The sequence below is a fragment of the Ctenopharyngodon idella genome, chromosome 4 (genome assembly GCF_019924925.1).
Source record: "Ctenopharyngodon idella isolate HZGC_01 chromosome 4, HZGC01, whole genome shotgun sequence".
In the NCBI taxonomy this organism is placed as follows: domain Eukaryota; kingdom Metazoa; phylum Chordata; class Actinopteri; order Cypriniformes; family Xenocyprididae; genus Ctenopharyngodon; species Ctenopharyngodon idella.
In genome coordinates this window covers 12,195,948-12,222,234 of record NC_067223.1, presented here as the reverse complement: position 1 = coordinate 12,222,234, position 26,287 = coordinate 12,195,948, and the positions used below count along the sequence as shown (strand labels likewise).

The following is a 26,287-nucleotide window of genomic DNA, read 5'->3' as shown; positions in this document are numbered from 1 at the left end:
CAAAAAAGCATCATAAAAGTACCAGTGAAGTAGTCCATATGACTCCATTTGATAACTTTGAGGAAAAGGCTTAAATTTAAGTTGTTATACACTGAAAATCTTCCCCTCCGCCACTATCCTCATATTGCATTCATACTTCAGTATATTCAAATTCGGTATGATGTGATCAGTGCCATCACTGACATCAAATCTGGCATGATATGTCTCCATGCATCTGAATATTTAAGAGCTGCAGCAGATGCAAAGATAAACCACAACTTTTTTTGTCTCTTCCTAACATAAAGTTATTGTATGGCCTTAGAACACTTGGAACATAGTTTGAATATAGCTATATGGCCTACTTTTATGGTGTTTTTCCCCCCCTGGACACTAGCTATGTTTCCATCCACCTATTTTATTGGGATATCACATAAAAAATGCTGGACGGAAACACCAAGATGTGCATAAATTATAAAAATGCACATAAACATTTCCCAGGAAGTGATTTTGTCATTTCTCTTGAACACATGGGATGGAAATGGTGCTTTATTCATGAATGTTTTATGCGATATTACAATTTTACGCACAAGTTGCATTCCAATGGATGGAAACATAGCTACTGTTTGCTTTCAGCATATGGAAAAGAGCATCAACATTCTTGGTATTTCGTGTTCCACGGATAAAAGAGAATCATATAGGAATGGCTTGAGGGTTAGTAAATGATGACAGAACTTTCGTTTTGGGCAAACTATCCCTTTCACAACTACCTTCATTAATAATATCTGATAAAACTGAGCAATCACTAAGTCCAAAAACAAAACAAAAAAAAGATCCTGGAACAGAAATGTTGAAAAACAAAATAAAAAGCATCTTGCACGATTGCACAAAGACTCATTTGGCCACAGAGCAGTTACACAATCTGCAAGCTGTCATGTTTTTGCAAGGTGAACAATCTTTACCAGCAGTGGCTGTGCAATGAATCTGATGATGTCACCCCATTAACAGCCCCCGGTTTACGGTGCAAAGCGCCTGAACAGTTTGCGAGAAAGAGCGAGCGTTAATGACGCCCACGTTACCTCTCGGCTTCCAGGCGCATCTCCTCCCGTTTCTGTCTCCTGAGCTCCCTGCGCCGTTCAAAATCATCATCCATGCTTCAATCCTGAGAGTGTGACCCTGGAAAACAACAGAGCATGTGTGTCCTTTAGTCTCACGTATGAACCTTACATAAACTCACAGAATCCCCTCCATTACTGAATAAGGTTCAGTGCGTCTGGATTCCACAGCTGCTGTGAGTATTTGGTTAACCTTTTCACAAAAATCACGCATTCCCATATGCAAGACATTTACAGTCGATCTTTTCTCAGCCCGACATCAAACAGATCACAAGTTTGTTTTCATAATACCACTTAAAATGGAAATTGTGGGAGAGAGAGAAAGAGAGAGAGAAGAATGAAGAAAAAAAGAGAGAGGGAGAGAGAATGGGTGAGGAAAGGATGTTAGCACAGGATGTCCACTCAGTCAAGCAGAAAGACTCTGACTAAATATACTGCGGGGTACATAACGGAGGAACCGAGCCCACCCAGGAGATATAGAGCTGTTGTCATTAATCTCAGCACTGTGACGCTTCAGACGGACCATTTCGAGACCGTCCTACCTTCACTTCGGTGATGATAACCTCTGGAACATTTTAGCTTTCAAAACATTGCAGAAATTCACTCTCTCTCGTCTCGATAACACTCCAACTCAAAGAGGATTTCAGGCTCTTTCTGTTTCGCTGCAGCTGGGCCAAAGCCGGCCTCTTCCTTTCCCATTTTTTCACCCTCCCTACTTTCCTTCATTTTTCTCCCTCCCATTATGGTGCAAACTCTCAATCACGGCCGACGGGTCTGCCTCCTCCCTCTCTCCCCCTTTTCCTTTCTCTCTCTCCCATTCCGACACTGTCCCTCTCTCACTCTTTCCCTTCCCGACTCCCAATTATTGCCCATTCCATTCCTTTCCTTTTTCTTTTTTTTCTCGTTCCCTCCCTCTCTTTTGTGATCACGGCACTGTTGCTGGTTAGCTGGGATCTGATTGCGGAAAGCATGCTTAAAAATGCAAACTCTTGCAGACGTTTTGCTTGATATTGTAGTAGTTAGCTAGACTACAAGTTGCTAATAAAAAGTTGAAGCCATTTTAAGGGCAATATTTTTTCAAGCTATCACAGACAATAAGTAGAAAATAACTGAAAATCAGTTAATTGGGTTGGGTTAGGACAACCAGAATCCAAAACAATACTGCCATATTCTACTATTTACTGTGGAATATGATCTTTTTTTATTGCACTAAAGCTGTAACAGAAAAATAGTGAAAAACAGAAATTATTACAGACTGGTTAGAATAGAAAAATAATAATTCTTAGTATGTATTATTAGTAAAGCTGTAATTGAATATTGTTTATATATATATATATATATATATATATATATATATATATATATATATATATGTATATATATACACACACACACACACATATATATTTGTATATTTATAAGCTCGCTTAGTTGTACTATGTAAAATAAAACCAACAATTCAGCATTTTTCTTGTGAGAAATGTGGCTTTTTGGAAAGTCAACACTTTTTTAGCATAGCTTAACTGTCCTGCTACTAAAAAAAGGTTAGCAACATCACTTTTTGTTAGTTCCCCAACACTGCTGGACATAAAAATGCACACACACATACACACACACACACACACACACACACACACACACACACACACACACAAATTGTGCAAGAAAAGAGAGAGAAAGAGTGTCCCAGACACAAGAGAACAGGAAACACTTCTCCTCCTAAACCCCTCCTCCATATTCACATAACACTGAGAAAGAGAGAGAGAGAAAAATGGACAAAACAAAAACAACAGCGGGAGAGGGAAAGCAAGGAATGTGAGCTAGAAACGGAGAGCAAGAGATCGAGCCGATGTTCCTTATCAGGCAGAACCGCTGCGCCCGCATTCGCAAACTGCAGGAATGCGGTCTATCTTTAGCTGGATCTTCTGTTTGCAGGAGCATGGCTGCTCTTCATATCTGAGCCCTTGAGCAAACAGCACTGACTCAGCTCAATAAAACTGTCACAACTGTGTACGATCAACTCAAATTGAATCACACTTTTGTAGCGATGACTACACACGCTGACCTCACATACGAAATTTATGATTGAAATTCAGGTTGTGTTTGTGTTTTGGTGGCGTGGTGTGTACTAGCTCTGTGCACTAAAGGAGTAACTGACAATAAGGCCCTGTCCTCAGAGAAAGAATGTAGAAACGGATTTGTCTCTTCCTCTCGAGGACCACCCGTGTGAGGCTACAGCTAGCGGACGAGCCTCCGAGGCGTCCCTAGATTCATGTCGCTGCACTTTTTCCCTCTTGAATGTTTCATAACGGGGGTCTGGCTTCCCCCAACAAGCAGGGAGACGCCTCCTGTCTAGAGAGCACGCGTTGTAATGGCTGTAATAACACATTTACCTGGTAAATTACTATGTTCCCTGTAAGTACGGTGCTTAACCCTTCATCAAAGCTCATCACAGCAATGACCCATGGGAATGCAGTCTTAGAGCCTCCGTCTGTGATGTTCTCTAGGTCGTGAATGTACACAGGGATGCCTGTGCCAAACCACACGAACGATTCAGCTTTGGCTCTCTTTAAACTTTGTGGGGAAAAGGGAGCAACTAATGAAGAAAACTAAAAACGATGGCAGACGAAAAACTGTCCTTACTGTACTTTACGTGGAATTTAATATGGTTTTGCTCAAATGGCTCTTGAAAATATGGAATGTTTGCAAATGATTTTATTTTCGTATTTCTGAACAAAATATTGAGAAATAAAGAGTTATTTGTACATTTATTCTTTAGACTTTGTCTTTTATCAACTGGATTGTGAAAGGAGTGAGGTTAAAGGGTTAGTTTACCCAAAAATGAAATTTCTGTCATTAATTACTCACCCTCACTTCGTTCAAAACCCATAAGACCTTCGTTCATCTTCGGAACACAAATTAAGATATTTTTGATGAAATCCATTTTTTTTTTATCGCCCATAGAAAGCAACATAATTACCACATTCAAGGTCCAGAAAAGTAGTAAAAACATTGCTAAAATAGTCAATGTGACTACAGTGGTTCAACCTTAAGCCTGCACTGTCTATACAACAGCGTAGGAGAATGACAGGGGAAAGACGAAATTGTTGAATAAAGTCGTTATTTTTGTTTTGTTTTTGCACACAAAAAGTATTCTCATCGCTTCATAACATTAAGGTTGAACCACTGTAGTCATGTTGACTATTTAAACAATGTTTTTACTATATTTCTGGACCTTGCATGTGGTAGTTACATTGCTTTCAATGGGGGATAAAAAAACCTCTCGGATTTCATTAAAAATATCTTAATTTGTGTACCAAAGATGAACGAAGGGCTTATGGATGTGGAATGGCATGAGGGTGAGTAATTAATGACAGAAATTTCATTTTTTGGGTGAACTATCCCTTTAAACAAAGTAAAACAAAAAAACAAAATCAAATAAAAGGGCTTGCCGAATTGTATAACATTTTGACAAAAGCGTTTTTAAAATTTGGAATAACATGCACTGATGGATCATTAATGCGTCAAGTAATGTACTGTAGCAGAGTTTCACGGTTTGGAATGTAATCCACCTCTGACCGCAAGCAATTCCTCGTGCCCGCTCTGCAGTAAAAAATAATTACAAACTCATTAATGTCAACACACTTAGCCTTAACAATCTACCATTAGTGAGATGCTCGTAGTTCGCTGAGATAAATGTTGAGGTAAAGAGTGTTCTTTATAACCAGAGCCAAAGCTGATGTGATCCACAACCCCGCTGCCAAAAGGATTAAATAACTAAATGTTTGGATCTACCACCCACCGTCTTTTGGACCTCAGCCACTCTGGACAACTTGAGAGAGACTAAATTTACGGCTCAAGAAGAGAGCGGAGCATTGCCAACATAAACCATCGCCCTTATTTGCATGTCTGTCAATATAGGTCCATTAACATCGACTGGCTTCGCTATCAGAGTTTATGCTAACACACTCTCCGCGGCCGCAGCGGGAGTCTGGCGTAGGAGGAGGATTCAGACCGTCTTCCCTGGCCAAGATTTTAACAAATGGAGGAGCTGCGCAGACATGTTGCATTAAAAAGCGTTTTACTGTAATGTGGTGTATATTTCACCATGAAACAATGTAGTATTTAGCACCAGATAAAATGGCCTTTTTCCTACAGGAAGAAGTAAAGTAAATCTATGTGTAACCATCAAAATGTCATGACGTGCACTTATATTGACTGCACTATTAGTTCATAATAGGGAGAGATTTATACTGTGCAGCCAAAGTAAACAAACAAATGGGACAATTCTGAATTCATATTAATGTTAACATGAAATGGCTTTTGCAACGCATTCTTTAACATGATGTATTTCCACATGAAATGTGTGAGGAAATAAAAAGTAGTTTACGTTTTTGGATTTTGAAGTGAGATTGCAAAAACACTTTTCTGTGAAATAACATGCAGTAGCACGTATTAAGAAAGTAAATCTGGTTTTTATGTTGACTTTAAGATCACGTAAGAATGGATTACGTCAACATTTTCAGAAGAAGTCAATGCTAAGGAAAAATGAATCATCAGAAAATGTTTTCAAGCTTGTTAAAACGTGGGAAGTTTTTGAGGGTGTGCGAGCCAGTGAACTGTAGCCAGGTGCAGGATGCTATCCCAGAAATCTGCAGCGTCAGCAGCCTATCAGAGACACACACCCCTCACTCACCTGCCACCTCATTAAAAGACGCTGCAGGTATGCCAGCTATGTGTAGCCTGCCTTTCCATCTGGATTCACTGACAGTTGCTCAACAATGTCAATGAAAACTCAAATCTTTATTTCTTCTTAAAATACACTAATACACATTCTCATATAGCAAAAATCTATGAGTACTACATAAAGTAACGTATTGATCAGTTTAATCCTATGTTTTCTTCTTGCCCTTAAAGGGATAGTTCACCCAAAAATGAAAATTCTGTCATTAATTACTCACCTTCATGTTGTTGCAAACCCGTAAGACTTTTGTTCATCTTTGGAACACAAATGAAGATCTTTTTGAAATCTGAGAGCTTTCTGTTCCTTTCATAGACAACTATGCAACTGACACTTTGACGCTTCAAAAAGTTCATAAAGAGATTGTAAAACTAATCCATATGAATTGAGTGGTTTAGTCCAAATATATGATGAACAGTTTGAAGTTAGGCTTTTATTCACATATAAACATTCATCAACTCACACATCAGTTGTGTAAACGGAAGCTCAAGCATGTTTGCTTTACGTGCGAGAACCAATGAAGTTCATTCTCGTGTTATGCAGCAAGTTTGAGCTTCCGCAAGAACCAATGAAGTTCATTCTCGTGTTACGCAGAACATTTCAGCTTCCGCAAGAACCAATGAGGTTCATTCTCGTGTTTCGCAGCATTTTTGAGCTTCTGGAAGAGGTTTGTTCTTGTGCGTCAGGCAGGTTTGGTTTAACTTTTCTGATAAATGTTTATATGTGAATAAAAGCCTAAATTCAATCTGTTCATCATATAAAGCGATTGAATCTCTTCAGAAAATTTGGACTAAACCACTTAATTCATATGGATTTATTTTACAATCTCTTTATGAACTTTTTGAAGCATCAAAGTGTCAGTCACGTAGCTGTCTATGGAGGCACAGAAATCTCTCAGATTTCATTAAAAAGATCTTCATTTGTGTTCCGAAGATGAACGAAAGTCTCATGGGTTTGGAATGACATAAGGGTGAGTAATTACTTCATTTTTGGGTGAACTATCCCTTTAAAGATCAAACAAATACACATTGTTAGAAATTCAAACATTCCAGTCACCTACCAGTCACTGAACGGACAAGAACAAACCAAAAGACAGGAGACAAGAGGACAGAGAATCTAATTCTCATGCCATACTCTATGAGTGCGGTTCACTCAACAAACCGCAGAGAAATAAAGAGATAAAAGAGGGTGATCTGGGAATGCAGGTCTTTGTGAAATGAACCTGAGCTAGGAGAATGAAATCCACACTGCTGCATAGTCAGTACACCTCTGTCTGTCTGACTGCGTCAGTGATGACAAACCAGACCCACGGCAGAATTATGGTTGCGTGTGCTTGCTGAGATGCGCAGGAAATTGAGAGCACCAATAAAAGTGACTGGAGGCCAGCCGAAGTTGTCCCATAAAGCCAGTTGAATGATTGGGCGGCACACGACCGCAGATCTCAGGACAGTGTCAGGACAGTAATGGCAGGGCTCCAGCACCAGGTCTGGTTCATGTACAATATAACAACTCTATGTGACGGGCCAACAATCCCCATTAACACAGTTGTGTTTATGTGCTGAAGTTCAGACAACTTGCTGTGCTTCAGAGATTTTAAGCTTGGGACACACCAAGCTGAAGTCAAAGAGCTAGTGGTGACGAAAGCTGACTGTGTTGTCACCCCTCTTCAGCCAAAAAGCTGTGCTTGAACACACCAAAAGGACTAAAGGCGACTGTTAATTAGCTCATGCGTTCTTCGCCTAAGTGTAAGTAAATATATGTCTATATTGACTAGAGCCATCGTTGTGAAACACACCGAAAAACTAAGCTGACCGACGCTCAAAAATGGCCCGACATTGCCTGATGGCTGACAGTCGGCTTGGTGTCCCGGCCTTTAGAGGGAAAAATTATGGTTTTAAACAGTTTGCCTAAATTTTTTGTCTTCAAGTCATCAACAGCAAACCAAAAAAGTCTTATTTTCGACAATTATAATGGATATCATCATTTAATATTATTAAAGTTGACACCTGAGTTTGTTTGTCTTTAAGTGTTGACAGTTCAAGCGAAATGATACTTTCTCTGATAGAGACCAAATGGCGAATTACTTATAAATGAAATCCAGATGAGACATAGAGTGCAAATTATGGGGGATTTGGAGGGTCTGACCTCCCTAATAACAGGTAGACCAAAGTAAGTCAAAACTAAAGATTGCAGGGGTCTTAAAAGTACATATAATTTTTACATATATGCTCAACAGCATTTTCAAACAACATTTAACCACAAAATGTAGATTAAAAGTTAGTCAGAATACATACTGGGCCATAAATATATGCTTAAGTCTTAGCTAGTAGCAAATTTTAGTTAGTATTATTACACAACAAATCTTTGTATTGGGTTAAAAAGACAATTTGGGTTTTGTAAGACAAACAGATTGTAAACTCGAATTATACGGAGACGTCTTTAAAAACATCAACCCCCTTCAAAGTCGCTGTATAATTTGCGCACTGATGGTACTGTTAACAAAAGCAGAGCAATTGTACTCTTTTTATGGTGATTTTTATGGTGAAGTATGAAATATCACCCACAAGCAAATAAACCAAAAGCAAAAATGAAAATCTGGATAACAGCTCGACGTAAGCAAAGACACCGGCCCTGTCAAGACATTCTTTGCATTGGTAATACCACCTGAATCTTGATAGACAGTGAGCTGTATTATGCACAAATGCTGGTTTGATTACTTTGGCAATGTTCAGCTTATTGAAGGTCGATTCCACGTAACCAAAAGCTCATCTTGGACTCTTCGATGCATCAACACATTTATAGCTCTAGGGCCTTAGAGAAGAAACAGAAGGAATGAGAGATTAAGTAAGAAAAGACATGGAGAGAGACATAGACAGAGCGAGAAAAAGATCAGGATGTGCCGCTATAAATCCAGTAGATATTTTGGCAGGAAAAGCAGCAACTGCTTTCATGGCTGTCACTGGGAAAAGAGGCTCTGAAAAGTATAAGAGAAATGAGGAGAGTGAAGAAAAGTTGGTTGGTAGGCAACCTAGGTTTGGAGACATCTGACTGAATTTTTTGCTCATGATGAATCTCACACGAGCGGAATATTTCAAGGGCATGGGTAACCAAAAAGTTTTGCTTTTATATCCGCTGCACGCAAACATTGAAATGCATGAATTACATCTATTTATACCTTAAATGAAATGTAAGTTGCTTTGGATAAAGCATCTTTCAATAGTCAGCCAGTCATTATTGCAAAATAAACCCTTTCAGGGTGATACCAGACACCTCGGGATGCTGAAAACCACATCAGGGATTATTTTGCGATAATAACTCGCTGACTGTACATTATCCCTTAGGTTTTTAAAATGGGAGGGATGGGATCAAAAATTCAAGCAAGGGCAAAAATAGGCCTCAGTCATTGAATTTCCACTTGAGGTTGGAAAAGGAGATTCCTGCATTCCCAGACAATGGATTGCATTCCCCGACACGTCTGCATGTCCTCTGAATCATTCTCTGCGAGTTGGTCTACAGTTACCTGCTCAAACACCAAATAGGTCTTAAACCGCTCAATTACCCACAATGCCATGCAATTACAGGCTCTGGGATAGAGAGTAAATGTCAATAGCTGTCATAAGAAAACATTATAAACATCTTACTCTTTGATGTATGACCTGAAATGTTTTGGGGAAAATATAGGCCACCAGCTGGGTATGCAACATATTCACAAATATATGGCATTTCCTCTTTTAAAATTCCCTTAATAATTTAATTTTTAACATTATAGTTTATATTTAGTGCTACCCATGCTGTTTAAAATAATTTCGTAATTCTATAAAATAGGTATTATAAATACACAGTGTTTTTTTTTCTTTTAAAAGAAATAATATTTTTATAGGTCAATGACATGATGTGCAAATTTTTGTGCCCAAGTGCATTATTTCCTTTTAAAATAATTTAATAAATTCATGACATATATCACTCCATTCTATAAAACCTATTTATTTTGCATTCAATTTTATGACATTTAAATAATACATTTTATTTTATGTTTTGTTATCTTAAACCCCCAAAATGTCAGGTGGTGCAACTGTCCGAACAAATGAACAGACTAAGAAAACTATTTAAAATGGTGTCTTAATAATAAAAAATTAAAAACTAAATACTCTGGCATCATTTTAGGTTTAAAACCTTTCATATAAACATTTTAAAATTTTATAAATATCAGTTGTTTTAAAGATGTTGTATATTCTCAAATGTCAGGGTGGCACAACTGCAAACATGGCTCTTTTATTTTATGAATTGACAAGGTAATAACAGTAAACATGATAATGCATCATCCGGACCTCAACTGATTCTTGTGGCAGGGTGAAAAGGTTTGTCAAATACTGGTAAAAACTGTTAATTTCAAGTTTTGGTAGGGTGGTTCACTTTCCATGTCAGGTAGTACAACTACAGCATAAATACATACAACTATTTGGTTGTACCGCCTGACATAAAAACAGTCAAAAAATGAATTTAAACACTTTGAAATGTTATTTAACAACTGCAACTTGTTTAAACACATTGTTCATGAAAATATGCATTACTTCAGTTTTGAAAAGATAAAAACCCCCCACCTTTTTTGAAGCTTTATTTGTCAATGACCCTTATTCACATTTTATTTATTATTTCTGTTATTAAAAGATCACCCTAACAATCACCCTAAATGTTCACTTTTTCTTTCCAACACAAAGAAATGAACAAGAGAAATGTGAGCACATGGGTTTAAGATGTTGGAAAAATGTTTTGTTTCCGTTTTTGAAAGGGCAATTTTCATAGGCATTAACTCATTAAACCCAGGGCCATTTATTTCCGCACAACAGCAGCTGTGCTTCTGGAAATGCATTTCAGGTGCAGAGAAGCTTTCATGCTATGCATTTTAAAATGCTGATTTTAAATGGTCCTCTCATGCACGTCCAAAGATCGCACCACTATCAGCCAGTATCGGCATGCAAGGTCCTACAAAAAAAAAAAAAAAAAAAGAGAGCAGGAGGGAAAAGGCCAAATTGAGATGCTTGTACGGCATCAAACGTCTGCTGCCTATTGGCTTGGCTCCACATGACCAAATATGGTAGGAAAAAAGCTCTCTTTCCCGTAAGCAACACACACAAAAAAAGAAAAACCCAAGGGTTTCACATGCTGTGTAGACAGATAGAGCCCTCGTATTCAAACACACTGACCACAGAGAGAGAGTGAAGGGAACTTCTATCTGCACTCCACAGAGCGAATGATAGCGCTATGTGACGTCTGAGTAGCATCAAACTAATTTACTCACAGAAACAACAAGACATACCTAACGCACTACCTGTCCCCAAACCACATACAAACCCTCTTCTACACTATCCTCAACTTTCTGAGAAAAAAATAAAATAAAATAAACAACGGCACACAAGAATTTTTTTTTTTCCCTCCCAGCATTTTTTGTCCAAGATTGAGTGGTTTAGCTTTGAGCTACGTCTCTTCTTACATAACTGTGAGAGACCAGAGTGGAAAAAAAGATTCTTGTCCAAATATCCAACGTTTCAGCCACGAAGATGGCCGTGACAGAAAACGCCTTGAACCTTTGAAGCAGAACGTATCGCAGTGAGCTTTTGATGTGTGCGTCATGGTCTATGCTGCATGTGATACAAAAGAAATGAAGCAAAACTCATTTAGCTTCCTTATCATGACATGTAAGGTTTTTCATGATCTGTTCAAATCACAAAAGCATGCAACAAGAAGCCTGCCAACACTTAAGTGTTTAAGCATTCATTCATCGAGGTTTGGATCTGATGAGCTCAGTGTTATGTCATCTGAGATACCGTTCTATAAAAGCAATTGTGTACATTAGAGTAGTCTAAGCTACATCATATGTTGACAATTGAGAAATCGTTGCACGGAAAAATTAACTCATGCTTTACTCATCCTCATATAATTCAAAACCCCTATGACTTTCTTCCCTGGAACACAAAAGGAGAATTTTTGAAGAAAAAATGGCTGCTCTTTTCCCATCTATTCCCTTGGTCTGTCAAGCTCCAAAAAAGACAAAAAACATCATAAAAGTACCTAAAGATGATTATAAAAGTAGTCCATACATTATTGCAAGTCATATGATAACATTGTGGGATTAACAAGCCCAAATTTAATTTGTTATCCACTGATAATCTTCCCTTCCACAGAAGCTATAAACTATTAAAGTTGCATAAACAACAAAAATGTTATGTTGACATCACTGGTCTCACTTTCGTTTTGAGACATCAATTCATTATTATTTTTTTATTATTTGAGAGCTAGAGAGGAGGAGAACTTAAAGGGATAGTTCATCCAAACATGAAAATTTTCCCATGATTTACTCACACTCAAGCCATCCTAGGTGTATATGACTTTTTTCTTTCAGTCAAACACAATCGGAGTTATAGCCTATTAAAAAATATCCTGGCTTTTCAAAGCTTTATAATGGGAGTAAATAGTAAATGATATTTTGAAGCCCAAAAAAGCGCATCCATCCATCATAAAAGTAATCCATACGGCTCCAGGTGGATATTAAAGGCCTTCTGAAGCAAAGGGATGTGTTTTTGTAAGAAAAATAGCCATATTTACAAATACTATTCACTATTACTATTCACTCCCATTATAAAGTTCGGAAGAGCCAGAATATTTTTTAATGTAACTCTGATTGTGTTTGACTGAAAGAAGAAAGTCATACACCTAGGAAGGCTTGAGGGTGAGCCTAAATTATGGGATAATTTTCATTTTTGGGTTAACTATCCCTTTTAAGTATTGGTCTGTTCGTCATAAGCTACTGCATGTCTTCAAAAGACATATAAAGAACAAGTCCTACAGACTACTTTTGTGGTTTTTAATGTGCTTTTTAATATTGTGGACAGACCCAATTTGCTTTCATTTTCATAAAGCAGCACGGTTTTCATTTTTTTGGGAGATCTATCCCTTAAAGTTTGTTTCTGCATATAGACCACCTACTAAACACCAAATTGAGGTATTGAAAACATCAGGCTTTGTTAAATATCAATTACATACTACATTTGACCTAGCATAAGGGCCTCATTTAGGAGAAAGCTGCATTTAGCTGCTCACTTTTTCTCTTACAATTAACATAACCCAGCACAACCTACACTGCACTCTCTCCCGTATACATTACAGCTTGCTGGAACATTTAATGGAACATAAAAATGTATTTCTCATAAAGCTAAGAAGTTCCTGATGTGTCTAGTAAAATGTGTCTATTGAATTTTGCACACAAGAACGGCAACAGAAACTGAATGAAAAAATATAGTTAAAACCACCAGAGTGATTTAAGGCTCTGCTCAACATCACTATGGGAGAAATATCTTCCTGTCGTGCCTTACATGGTAGCAATACAAGCCAAAAGCATGACTCGTACACTCCATGTCACAGCTTCCACGCAATGCAACATGCTCCCCTCATCCTCCATCCTCAAAAAACAGCTTCTGTCATCTCATTTGTTTGTCTCCAAAGCCTCTGAACTGTGCGAAAACATTCACTCCCTGAGGAGAGTTATCGGCACGGCTAGTGTCATTTTTCCATCCAGTTTTCCATTCCATCAGTATTAATCTTCCTCAATGTGGCCGTTTTATAGCCCAGAACTCAGACAATGGAATGTGCTCTTCTTTAGTGCACGAGATCTTAAGAGAATTAATTGATGAGAATTTTCTGAAAAATGAAGGGCGTTGCATTCCTCAGAAGAGATAGCAGAAATAAGATTATGCCTCGGGCTGGATGACCTCACTGGCAGGCATTACTCAAGGATGCACCATTCGGGAGTTTGAGAGGAGGAAACGTATGTTGTGAGCAAACCCTCGGAACACAAGCTCTGACGTTTTAACAAATGGTCACTGATGAGTCTCGAGTTCTGTTGCAACATTCAGATGGTATTTGGCGTAAACAACATGAAAGCGTGGATCCATCCTGCCTAGTATCAACAGTTCAGGCTGCTGCTGGTGGTGTAATGGTGTACTTTGGGCCCCTTATACCACTTTAGCATTGTTTAAATGCCACATCCTGAGTATTGTTGATGACCATGTCCATCCCTTTATGACCACAGTTTACCCATCTTCTGATGGCTACTTCCAGCAGGATAACATGCCATGTCACAAAACTCAAATCATCTCAAACTGGTTTCTTGAACATGACAATGAGTTCACTATACTCAAACGGCCTCCACAGTCACCACATCTCAATCCAATAGAGCACCTTTGAGATGTGGAACGAGAGATTCGCATCATGGATGTGCAGCCGACAAATCTGCATAGCTTTAACTGCGTGAAGCTATCCTTTTAATATGGACCAAATTCTGAGGAATTCTGTGGAATTCCAGCACCTTGAATCTATACCACGAAGAATTAACACAGTTCTGAAGGCAATAGGGGGTCTAACCCAGTACTAGCAAGGTGTACCTAATAAAGTGGCTGATATATTTATTAGCGTTGTCAAAAAATATTGATATTTCGATATGTATCGATACTGGATTATCTGAAACGATTCCAATACTCCTTTTCTGCAGTATCAATACACCGATGCACATCATTTTAGTCATTCCCGCAGGCTTCGCGCTTACACCAAAAGCGCGTGCACCACTTATCTATATAAGTTGTGCTCTCATAAAGCCCCTATATCAAACAGCTTGCGAGTACCAAATTGACTTGGTTTTGGTGGCGTATTGCGCTTAAACTACACTGTCAAAATGGCCGTCTTGGTGAGTAGGCCTATTCAGTTAAACAGTCAATTTGGGAACACAGCGAATGTTGTGTAGCAGTATATAGGATCTATATATATATATATATATATAAAATATTAATTCAATAAATATATATGACCTATAACATATAAGTGCAGAGATATGCATGTTCGCGGCAGAATATGTTGTACTATGTGACTCCTTAGATGACACATTCTTGTGTGAGTGCAGAACCCTTTCCCGTGCCCCTCTCCTCTCTCTTCCAGCTACGCTACCAGATCTCCCCTCTTCTGTGCATATTTCTGCTGGCTGTTATTATTAGCATGGCTCCAGGCCAGCGTTGTCAGGGGCTGAGCGCTGCGTGGCCCCTACGGACACTTAAGAGAAGGCAGCTTGAACTGTAAAGATGCAGGTATATCACACATGCACACTGAACCTCAGTCATATCAGCCACGTCGTCGCATATAAGACATTTGTGGTAAATTCGCCATTGCTATGTTTAGTGCCACAGGGCTGTGCAGCTCGTTGAGGAAAACCTCAAAAAAAATCTTTCTTTCAATGTGGCTGTAACTGCCAGTTCCAAGAAAAATCTCTCTTTTTCTTTCTCTCTCTCTCGAACAAACACACAGTCACTTATATTTACTCGGCTTTGGACGACTTTGTGAGCTTTATGATAAATTCCTCTATTTTAGTCGAGTGAAATATTGCCGCAGTTAAGCCTAGAAATGTTTGAGTGCAAGCGCTCCGTCATGCAGCTCAACTCAATGTACCCTTCCACTCTGCAACAGCGTACAAACCCTTTTAAGGAAAAAAAGCGCATAAATCATTACCTCAGAGTTCAACATAAAGGACTCCTGCTGCATAATCTTTACATTTACAAGAAAAACACAAATCTCAGGCAAGCATGAAATTGTAAATAATTGAATATTGGAGCTATGGGGCGGTTTCGAGTTGCTGGGTTGAGGGTCCCTCATCATAGCTAATAGGCGAACTGGAAATGAGATTACTTCACAAACCCAAGCATCACTGGAGCTACTCCAAGACGACGTTGGACCACAGTCTCACACTTTTACACACCTGTGCCACACACAAGCATCCATTCAGAGGGCTGAGATTGGCTGTGTTGACATAGATCCTGAATGACTCGCTATTGCGTTTCAGAAGTGCCTGGGCGACCGCGACTCAATTCCTGATCATTAAGTCTAACCTGGACTAATGGAGGCCCGTTATTATCTGTGGTGGTCTGGCAGACGCCTGTCACAGACTTGAGTGGCATTGCAGCCACACACACACACACACACACACACCAGACTGTCAGACGTGATTGCAACAAGTGCCCATTGTTCTTGTTACTGAGGCCATGTTCATTAAAGCAAACCTTAATGAGGTCTGCCGGTCTAACATAGACACACACACACAACAAGACCTCCATCACATTCATCAAAACCTCTCAAGTATTTCATCACTCAAAAAGACACACAACTACTTTAACCCACTTTTAAAGACATGTTTGAATGCGCTGTGCGTCAGTGATTAACAATAATGAGTCTGTAATTACGGCCGACTCCCTATCAATTTGCATCCCCCATTTTGTTTGCATCAGGCCAGGAAGAAATAATCAAAGAGTATGTTTGCTGCTGCTATTGTTTTGGTCTCAGCATCACCAAATGCTAATTTCCTTCCAATTTGGTTGTTGACTGTGTTCTAGAACATATTGAGCTGTCCTGCTGTAAACTCTCTACACAGGTAGCTGCTTTTTAAGGCAGCATCCTAACTGAAATTGAACCTCATTAGTGGCCAACTCTTCAGAGTTTTAAGTTAGCATGTTGCTAAGCTAAAAGCAAACAACTTCTATTTTTAACTCACCAATTTTTGATATTGAATGAAACATTAAGAAATTACCTTTTTCAAGGATATATACAATGCTGTCTTAGAATTTGGCCAAAACTATACTGTCAAGGTAGGCAGCTCACTAGGTTTTGGAACAGAGCTACTGTTACACAATTAATGCAAATGATTTACTGTAAATACAACATATATTTTTATGAGTACTGCCTCTGAATTACATTATGTCCATTCTGAATACATTTACTGACTATTGGGACATGTATCAAATAAATTCCCTGCCTTTTCTGCTCACTTAGAATCACTAGCTCTGAAAATAACAGCAATCGCCTCCGCTAGTTTGGACTCCAACTGAAGGGTAATAAAATCTGCTTTAAAAAAGCCAGACCTGAGATGTTTATTAATAGCATGAGCGATTGTAATGGGGAATCATTTATAACACATTTCTTATGAGGTAAGAGTCTCTCGAATGCCAGTTCCTCTCCGTGCAGAGCATTTCTGATTAAAAACTCTCACCATGAGAGCGCATTTCTGTGCCTGACTCACTGCCAGGCAATGAGAAAGGGTCAATCAAGAAATTAACTAATTCCGCAGTGCCTCTGAGCTTACAAAAACAAACAAAGCCAGCCCCTATACCGCAAATTATTGTACAGTTCCACTTATGTAAAGGCGTCAGGATGTATTTCATTTAACATGCGCAGGTAAATAAACATTCGAAAGAGGGAATCCTGAGTGACAGCCACGCCAGCTGCTTTGATCTCGGGCTTTAATCAGCTTTAATTGGCTCTCTCAGAAGGATGCAATGACATGTGAAGTGGAAAGAAAAAGGAGGTGAGGGTGAGGGTGCGTGTGCGCGCTGCTGCCTTGCATTCCTGAGGATTCTTCTGAGGCGAGTGTGCTAGTACGTAAATATGCTTCTGATTAAAAGGAAAGAGTTTACTCCATAAAGGCACTCTTAAACAATTACCACTGCTACCATTACCAGGCGCACACATAAAAACTGAGGTCTATTAAAGAATTAACAGACAGAGGCTATGTCTACATTAATCTGGATACATTTGAAAATGACTTTTTCATTTCAAAATGCTCTCCATCCACACTAGCGCTTTCAAGGGTTCTCTTCCACACTGAAATGTCGGAAAACGCTAAAATCATCTCACTGCAACGCAATTGCCCTCGTGTTTTGACGCAGGACATCAATTGCAAGTAAATTTTCTGTCATCTTTGCAAGAATGTAATATGAAGATTGTACTAAGTAATATTTATCTTTAGCAACACTGTGAAAGTGAATAACACATAGCAGGCTCATACTTGTATAAACAGATATCTATCAGTATAATATGCATCCACATGACTAAACATGCATCATCCTTTTCAAATAGCTCAATTTTCGCAGTCCACACTACAACGCAAAAATTATGTTTTCAAATTTAACCACTTAGGAGAGTGTCTTCAAAAAGCTCAGTTCTCACAGGACAAAAACACTCTCAGTAGCTATGTTTCCATCCAAAGTTGCGAATTTAACTTATGTGCAAAATTGGAAAATTGCATAAAACATTTGCGAATATAGTACCATTTCCATCCAGTGAGCCAAAGAGAACAAAATCGTCACTTCCTGATAAAGAAAAATGCAAGTTGCTGCAATAGGAGAAGCCACTGTATATAATAAGTATAATAAATATACATGTCACGTCTTTTTTTAATGCGCATTGCGCATCGAGGAATTTATTCGGTAAATGTGTTTCCATCGTAGTTTTTCTTATCAGATAAAATGTTTATCCGACTCAATTGAGCGCATATGTTTTTTATGTGCATTTTTAGAATTTATGTGCATTTTGGCATTTCCATCTAGTGTTTTTTTATGCAATATCCCAAAATGCACATAAAAATAGGTGGATGGAAACATAGCTAGTGTGGACAGTGAGGCCAAAATGTAGAGAAAAAAGATGCGATTTCAAATGTAGCCAGATAAGTGTAAACATAGCCAGAGAAAGAAGACTAGCATCGGTATTTGGGGGATTTTGCTCTATTTTGGGGATCATTTCAACATCATCCGTCAGTTTTTGTCTTTGGCAAACTGTAGGTCATCTGTTACTTGATACCACTAAACTTCATCATGCTAGCAGCAACATTCTCTCACAAGATTGGCTTTTTCTTTGACCCAGCTTAGTTTGTGATAAGGGTATGTACAATCTGACCATGTAAGGCTAAAAAGGGCACAAAGCGAGCCGGCAAAGAGAAACATGCTTGTTTTCTTAGGTCAGGAGGTCAGAAGAGTTTGACTAGCAGCTCGCTAAAGCGCTCCTTACCTCAGCAGAATTGGCATTCGTCAAATCACCGCTCACTGGCTCTCCCTCAACACCTTTATGGGAATGTTGGCGCATATTCGCCACTACATCAACATGACCTCATGCTGGAGTCAATGTCAATTTTCATGCGTTCTTTCACTTCTGCATCATGCTGACCCTAAATATGTCCCCTAATTCTTCATTTCCCGCTCACAGAGTGATTTCTGATGGAATGCGTTGGACATCTCTTGATTAGTTTTGTTTGTTTAGTGGGCTTTTGGTCGGCCGAGGCAGAGGACAGGGAAAATGGGCTCATTGAGACATTTCCTGTGCATGTTTTTGCAGATGAGAATCAGCTCACAGAAAAAAGAGGCTCAGATCAGCTGCACGTTACTAGTATTGTGGTCATTTTGATTGTGGTAATCACATGTTCTTTGAAAGATGTCATATGACCCGAGATGTAAGAATGATATAAAAAGTGGAGGGGGCTCAGCTTTGGTTATGAGTATTTCATATTATTGTCATGGCAGATCAGTCAAAATCGAGAAGGGTATCAAATTGCAGCACTTTTATTTTTAAACAAAAACAAAGAACATACAATGAAGAAGATCACAAGAAAAACGTGGCAGCATATACACATGACAAGAATTGAACAAACTGAGGGCTGTATGTACAGTACATGGGAAAACACTAGGTAAGAAAAGAGGTAGCTAATTACATACAGGTGTGACACGAGGGAAATCAAAAACCAACTAACTAATGAACAAAGACAAAGAAAACTGATCTAGAAACAGTGCAAACCAACTAACAGGATACCAACTCAAACAATGAACAATGACAGAAACAAACCAACTCAAAGTCCTACAGAAAGAGAGACCAAACTACTCATTACCCTGAAATTTATACATAACTTAATAAATTATTTATAGATGCTAGATCGCCAATTACAACTTGCATGTTCATTCAGTCATGTAGCTTAAAGGGATGCACGAACTAATAACAAGTACACCTTAAATGCAATCCAAGGTGCTTTGGATAAAATCATCTCCCAAAAGTATAAATGTAAATGTCCAACAACGATGCTGCTTGGTCTTAAAGGGACAGTTCACCCAAAAATAATTCTATCATCATTTTTCCTCATGCAGTTCCACACCTGTATGATTTTTTCATTCTTCTATATAACACAAAAGAAGACAACTTTATTTTTTCTTAGCTATACAATGAAAGTCAATTTTGTTGGGACCCCACTGACATTCAAAAGATCTTTTGTATTTCAAAGAAGAAAGAAAGTCAGGTTTGGAACAACATGAAGACGAGTAAATAATGACAATTTTTTAATGTCTACACTCTAAAAAATGCTGGATTAAAAACAACCCAAGTTGGGTTGAAAATGGACAAACCCAGCGAATGGGTTGTTTTAACCCAGCGGTTGGGTTAAATGTTTGCCCATCCTGCTGGGTAGTTTTATTTAACTCAACTATTGTTTCAAAATTACTGTATTGCTTGCTTAAAATGAACCCAAAATATGTTAATATGTTTAATAAATGAAAATTAATAAGTAATTAATAAGTTTAACGAATAATAATTAAACAATAAACATTTAATAAATTGCTTATTTATAAATGTTCACCTTTTGATTATTATTGTTGCCTCTAGTAATTATTATGTGTCTGATTTTTAATTTCCAACCTATTTTGGGTTCATTTTAAGCCAGCCATATAGTAATTTTTAAACAATAGTTGAGTTAAATAAAACTGCACAGCACGTGCTGATGGGTTAAAACAACCCAGTCACTGGGTTTGTCCATTTTTAACCCAAGTTGGGTTGTTTTTAACCCAGCATTTTTTAGAGTCTAGGTGAACTAGCCCTTTAAAGTCACATCTTTAGATGGCAGGGCTACAATTACTCTCTCTGTATTGCAGCCCATCAAAAACAACGATTATGTCCCCAAAATAGTAAACGTTCCCTTATTCTAAAACTGGCCACATTCTCAAGGCAGACAATTAACCAATATGACAGCTTCTTAGATGTCATCTTTATTCCCAACTGAGGCTGAAGTTCATATCCAACGTGCTTCTGTCCTTGACAGACATAGCAGAGAAGCATAAACGTCCATCAGCCTTCATCGCCCCTGAAAAATCCTGACAAACCAGCGGTCTGAGCGAGAGCCTAGTGCACTTAAGATCTCCTCAAAGCCTGAGGCCAGGCACCATTAGACTTTTCCATTGAAACCTGCCGTCTCAATAAAGGACAACAAACAGACCACAAAGTCAAATTACAGCAAAAAAAAAACTGGAATCCTGCTGCAGAAGGACTTAATGTAAAAGGCGGGAGGAATTTAAGATTTATATATTACTAACAAAACATCTGGGGCACTTATTGCATATTTGCAGGGACCTAAATAAACATCAGCTAAAGTTTCAGACGGCTCTGACTTCACAATGGAGGAATGCCCCGTTTCGCTGCATTTCCCGATCGTCACCACTGGTTTGGAGCTCAGCAGATCCCGCAGTTCTGAGAACGTTGCAGCGTTACACAACTGTGGTTTCTGGATCCATTGCTTTAAAATTACAGGCTATCAGATTCAAAGCAGCAGAGGAATAGCTGAACATATGAAGGGGGAAGGGTTAGAGAGCTGCATCTCCTGCCGTCTCTGCCGCACGTCAATCATACTAACAAAAAGTTAATTGAACATTTCACAAGAGTCATCTAAAATAAACATTATTTTAGCTCTGCTTTACACAATGACTTTGAGGATGCTTTGTATTTAATGTGTAATAAAAACAGATAGAGAATGCATGTGGCATGGTAATATGCCTAAATCTTTTTGTGGATAACATAAATTAGTAGGAGTTTCATATTTATAAAATTGTTTTGCACATTTAAGGAGAACCTCTATAATGCAAACTTGCAAATTAAATTGTCAGCTTAACTCAATATAATTACATGTTTTGATGCATTTGAGGGATCCAAATAGAGCTTTGGCAAATGTTGTGCTCTTGATAAAATAAGGCCGTGAATGTAGACTAAACCAGATAAGAAGCAGAAGGACATCGATCTAGAGGGTCCAAATGCCCAAATAGGGCAGTATGAGACTGCATGACATGTGACAGCAGAAATGTGTCAGCTATACTTTTTATACCTGCAGTCTGACAACAAAAAGAAAACTATAATCTACTCTGCATGCTGTGTTACAGACGGGTGCCAGCTCCATTGATTATAGTGGGCACGATTTAGTTTTGACGTGACATGCCGCTCACGTCTGGTGGAGACACTGTAGGTTATTTACACGTGCAACATCACAATCTGCCATATTAATATACAGTACAATTCAAATGTAGGTAATCCAGCATACTGTTTTTAGTCTTTAGTTTTTAAATACAATGTTACATAAATGAGTAATGCTAAACTTATTAATTTGTTATGAATAATCTTGTTATTATATTAAAAAAATAAATATGTAAGCAAGTAAAGAAAGCGTGTCAATTGAATACTGTTCATTTGCATATACAAAACAAATGTCGACTTTCCAGGAAAATAACTATATTGTGATAGATACTGTTACTGTGATATAAAATTACTCATTTTATATTGTATTAATCATATGCTCATTAGGAGCTGACACCTAATTTGAAAAAAGCTTGAAAAAATTTGAAAAAAGTACTAAAACAATGACCAGGGAGAATTAAATCTTTCTAACACTTCTCATCAGAACTGCAATCATCCAAAGCCAACAGAACGTATAACAGTTGCATAGCTCAAGAAGAAAAGTATTTTTGACATTACATGAAAACAGTTGCTTAATGTGCCTAAGCGGTGCAGACTTTATCTCAAACCTTAGTGGTCTAATGGTTTTGATATTCAACAGTGCTTTTGATCTGCCTGCATTGACACTATTCTTTAAGAGCTGCTGTGCAGTCAAACAATGTACCAGTTATCAATGTAAAGCTGCTTTGACACAATCTACATTGTAAAAAGCGCTATATAAATAAAGGTGACTTGACTTGACTTGACTTAATGTCTATAGGCAAAAAGACATTTGTATATTTGTGCATACTCAAGAAAAATTTCATTCTTGCTCATATAATATATTATTAACATTAAAAACGAAAACTCATACAGGGCATATTTTCATATCGAGAAGAGAGTCTTAAAGGGATAGTTCACCCCATAATGAAAATTCGGTCATTTACTAACCCTCAGGTTGTTCCTGTATAAATTTCTTCGTTCTGTTGAACAGAAAGGAAGATACTTTGAAGAATGTGAGAAACTGAACAGTTCTGGGGCACCATTGACTTCTATAGTATTTTTTTTCTTACTATGGAAGTCAGTGGTGCCCCAAAGCAGCCTGGTTACACACTTTCTTCAAAATATCTTCCTTTGTTTTTAGCAGAACAAAGAAATGTATACAGATTTGGAACAACTTGGGAGTGAGTAAATGATGACAGTATTTTCATTTTTGGGTGAACTATCCCTTTAAATCAAGCATAATCAGTGTCCATATTTGTTCTTCATGCTAGTAAATGTTGCTAAAACCCCACTTTTACAAAGGTGCATTGTCGAGAACGCCAGTAATGTAGCGCAATTTGCAAAGGCAGCATACTCTGCACACAACCTATGCATGCTGCTTGTGTGGATGCAGTCTGTTTTGACCGCAAATGATGAGGTAATTTGATTGGTTGTCATGTATTTGACCTTTTATATCACACATCATTTCCTGTTTTTACACTAGAGGCGGCATTTTCCCTGTTAGAAATACATGCTATTTAATGTTATTTTAGGGTGGGGTAGAACTAAATGAATGACAAAACTCAGCATTTTGTTCGCGTACTTCCTCTGTCACCTCACGTACCCCAGTTTGAGAAACAGCTAAGCGTTAAGCTAACTATTTTCCTAAATGCAGGAAAAAGCTTAAAGTCGCGATACTTGGCACTTCCAAGTGGTGTCATTGGCCATTGTGTTCACTCGCTCAATCGAATTGTGTGTGATTGATCATTGTAGCCAATCACAGACATATCTGTTGAGCATGTGAACACAATGGCCAATCAGAGGTGTTTAAGAATCCGCTCAACAGTGCTCAAAATGCTAGGGGGAAATGCTGGTATCGTCACATTTTTTAAATTTCAGTACCGACTTGGTACAGAAGTCGGTATTTTTGATAACAATATACTTCCAAGAATAACATACTATAGAAATAGAAAAAATGTAGACGGAGACTTGGTTCTATGCATCAATTGTTGATTGGATGTTGAGATGTGGGCGTGGCACTCAAAAATGCTGGCGGCTTTAACATCAAAATACCATCTGTCTCTTTGGATTGCAGTGTCATCCTTTTGGCAGTAGAAAGTGCTTATGACAAGGAATGAAATTTGGTTCTCTCAGATCACTCTGACTTAGAAGACATTTTTTCAACATGTTTTACATGAGTGGCTCTGGACAGGTCTGTCCAAACACCTACAGGCAGCCTGTTACCATGACCCAACAAAGAGGGAGCCAAAACAGAGAAAAAGTGCAAAATGGGGGGAAACAGTACTGTTTTGCATTCCAGAGGCTTTTCCAATCATATGTCACTGTTTTCAATCTGTTCCTTTTAAGGCAAGGGCATTCCCCACATATTTTCCAAACACCACAGTGTTATCAGATTCCGTTTCATGGCCAATTACTGGCCCGCTTCACTATCCGTGCTGCTGCTTTGACAGCACATCACTCGATTGTTCTGCGTTAAGATCTTTCCTCAGGCTCTAACTCATACAACTAAAGGTCAGAGCAATAAAACGAGGTCCCAAGTAACAATCTGACAGATTCTGTACTAAGCTGCATGCACATTATAGGCTGAATCAGCCAAATATGCAGCTGCCATACAGTAGGCGTAGAAGCCTGGCCTGTGCGGTTGTGTTAGTAAACGGGGCCATAAAATTAATTTAATAGTTTGCAATAAGTACAGAGCTTGCATTCTTTGTCGGTCGGGATTTATGGTTGCACTGCCAAAACGCAAACAGCAACAATCAAGATGCTTCGTAAATGCATCGCTTTAATTCAGCAAGCACTCAATGGTTCCCAGCAGAGAAATTTCCCAAAGCATCCACTCTAAACCCCCCACCCCCTCAGCGCCATCCCAAATCCCACAACAGACATGAATTAAACAATATAACAATGTTCATGGCCGGTGATTCCACGCCACAAATATTTTAAGAAGAGAGTGAAGAGGTTCGGGCAGCCAGAGAAAACTCCAAATCCACTTTGGAAAAAACCACAGAGAATCTTAATGCGTTACAGCATCCCTAAACCTAAGCATGGGACAGTGGCGCCCTACTTACTGTGTGTAGACTACAGGATGCTGAAGGACACTAGGAAAGGTCATTTACTTACACAAAATCACCCCAAAAGAGTTCAATGCAATAAAAGGTTTAAGAGAGGACAACTTGATTTGTAGTATGTTTAAAGCATACTTAAAACCCATTCCATCAAAGCGCTATTTCCATTTTCCAGCCTTATTTAGATAGTTTTGGTAGCTGTCAATCAACCCAGGCCTTTTTCTAAAGGGTTTGGCTTGTGTATTGAAAAGAAATCCAGCCTGATTCTAAAATAAGGAAAATATATATGCAAAAAGGTGGGTGTGGGAGTCAAGGAGACAAGAAATGTAGAAAGGATAAGAGACTTAGCATCCCCGACACTCAAATAACAATTAACATACCCTATAATGCATATACCAATGAACAAATATTTGTACATTCGTATCCCAAAGTAACTGAATCACATCACAGATCTAGAGCTAGAACTTTCTTAAAATACAAAATAATATATTATAATCAGCAAACTATATAAATGCATGCAATATAAGCCACGTTTTTCAACAAAAGACTTCATTGAGACTCACGCCAAATGGTTAATGTTTTATCAAAAAAGCAGGAAGAGTTTGTGAAAAGCCCCTAAAGTTTGTAAACTCGCATCCAAACATCTGGCAGTGATGGTAAATCTCACCTGCGCTATGAGGCGAACGAAGTGTGCGTCCTTTAGATGTGCGAAGAAACCTGCAAAGAGAAAATGACTTGAGCTGCTCCTTCACTCCCAAATCTCCAGCGTTTAGTAACAGGACTCTGAGTTTCGGAAGCTCCTCCCTTTAGAAGCCATTCACTCCATCAGATCTCCGCCTTCACGAGCCGTGTACAGTCGCAGTCCCAAACTCATCTCTGGTGGTAACACGATTTAATAACATTTATTATGAGTAAACGAACACTATTACATTGTAGTATTCATAGCAAGTCATTTTTTTTCATGTCAGTTCAAAATTATATAAATAATACATGTTTTCTTGCTGTCAAAGTAAGTAAACATAACCTGTTTCATTATTTATGACCTCAGCTTTAATTGGAAAACAGCAATTTGACAGCAACCTTCGACCAAGGAATGGTTACGTCAGCCTGAACAGGATTATTTTGCGATAAACAACCGGTTACTGTTCATTATCCCGCTTATTAAATAAATACTCACCAAATAAATAAATACGTGGTCATGAAATATTGCTTTCATTTGAAATTATTTACCCGCATATTATCTTAACGCTTCCGCGAAGAAAAATAGTCCATTCCAATGCACAAAACAG

General features: G+C 38.4%; 1 protein-coding gene across 7 annotated transcripts in view; it reads right to left on the bottom strand.

Moving 5' to 3' along the window:
• Positions 1–25,820, bottom strand: part of cald1a (caldesmon 1a) — a 55,246-nt gene extending 29,426 nt beyond the window's left edge. For 3 of the 7 annotated variants that reach the window (XR_007929620.1, XR_007929621.1, XM_051889927.1), the window contains exons 1-2: positions 25,666–25,820; positions 1,056–1,152 (exon numbers count right to left, since the gene is read on the bottom strand). Coding sequence is in view for 4 of the 7 variants with exons in the window: in XM_051889927.1 (XP_051745887.1) it covers positions 1,056–1,129 (74 nt within the window). In the remaining 3 variants the exon portion in view is untranslated. Of the gene's footprint in view, positions 1–1,055; positions 1,153–1,633; positions 1,797–25,665 lie in introns of those variants that run through there. The other 4 variants (XM_051889930.1, XM_051889931.1, XM_051889928.1 and 1 more) reach the window with 4 other exon arrangements.
• Positions 25,821–26,287: the final 467 nt, after the last annotated feature.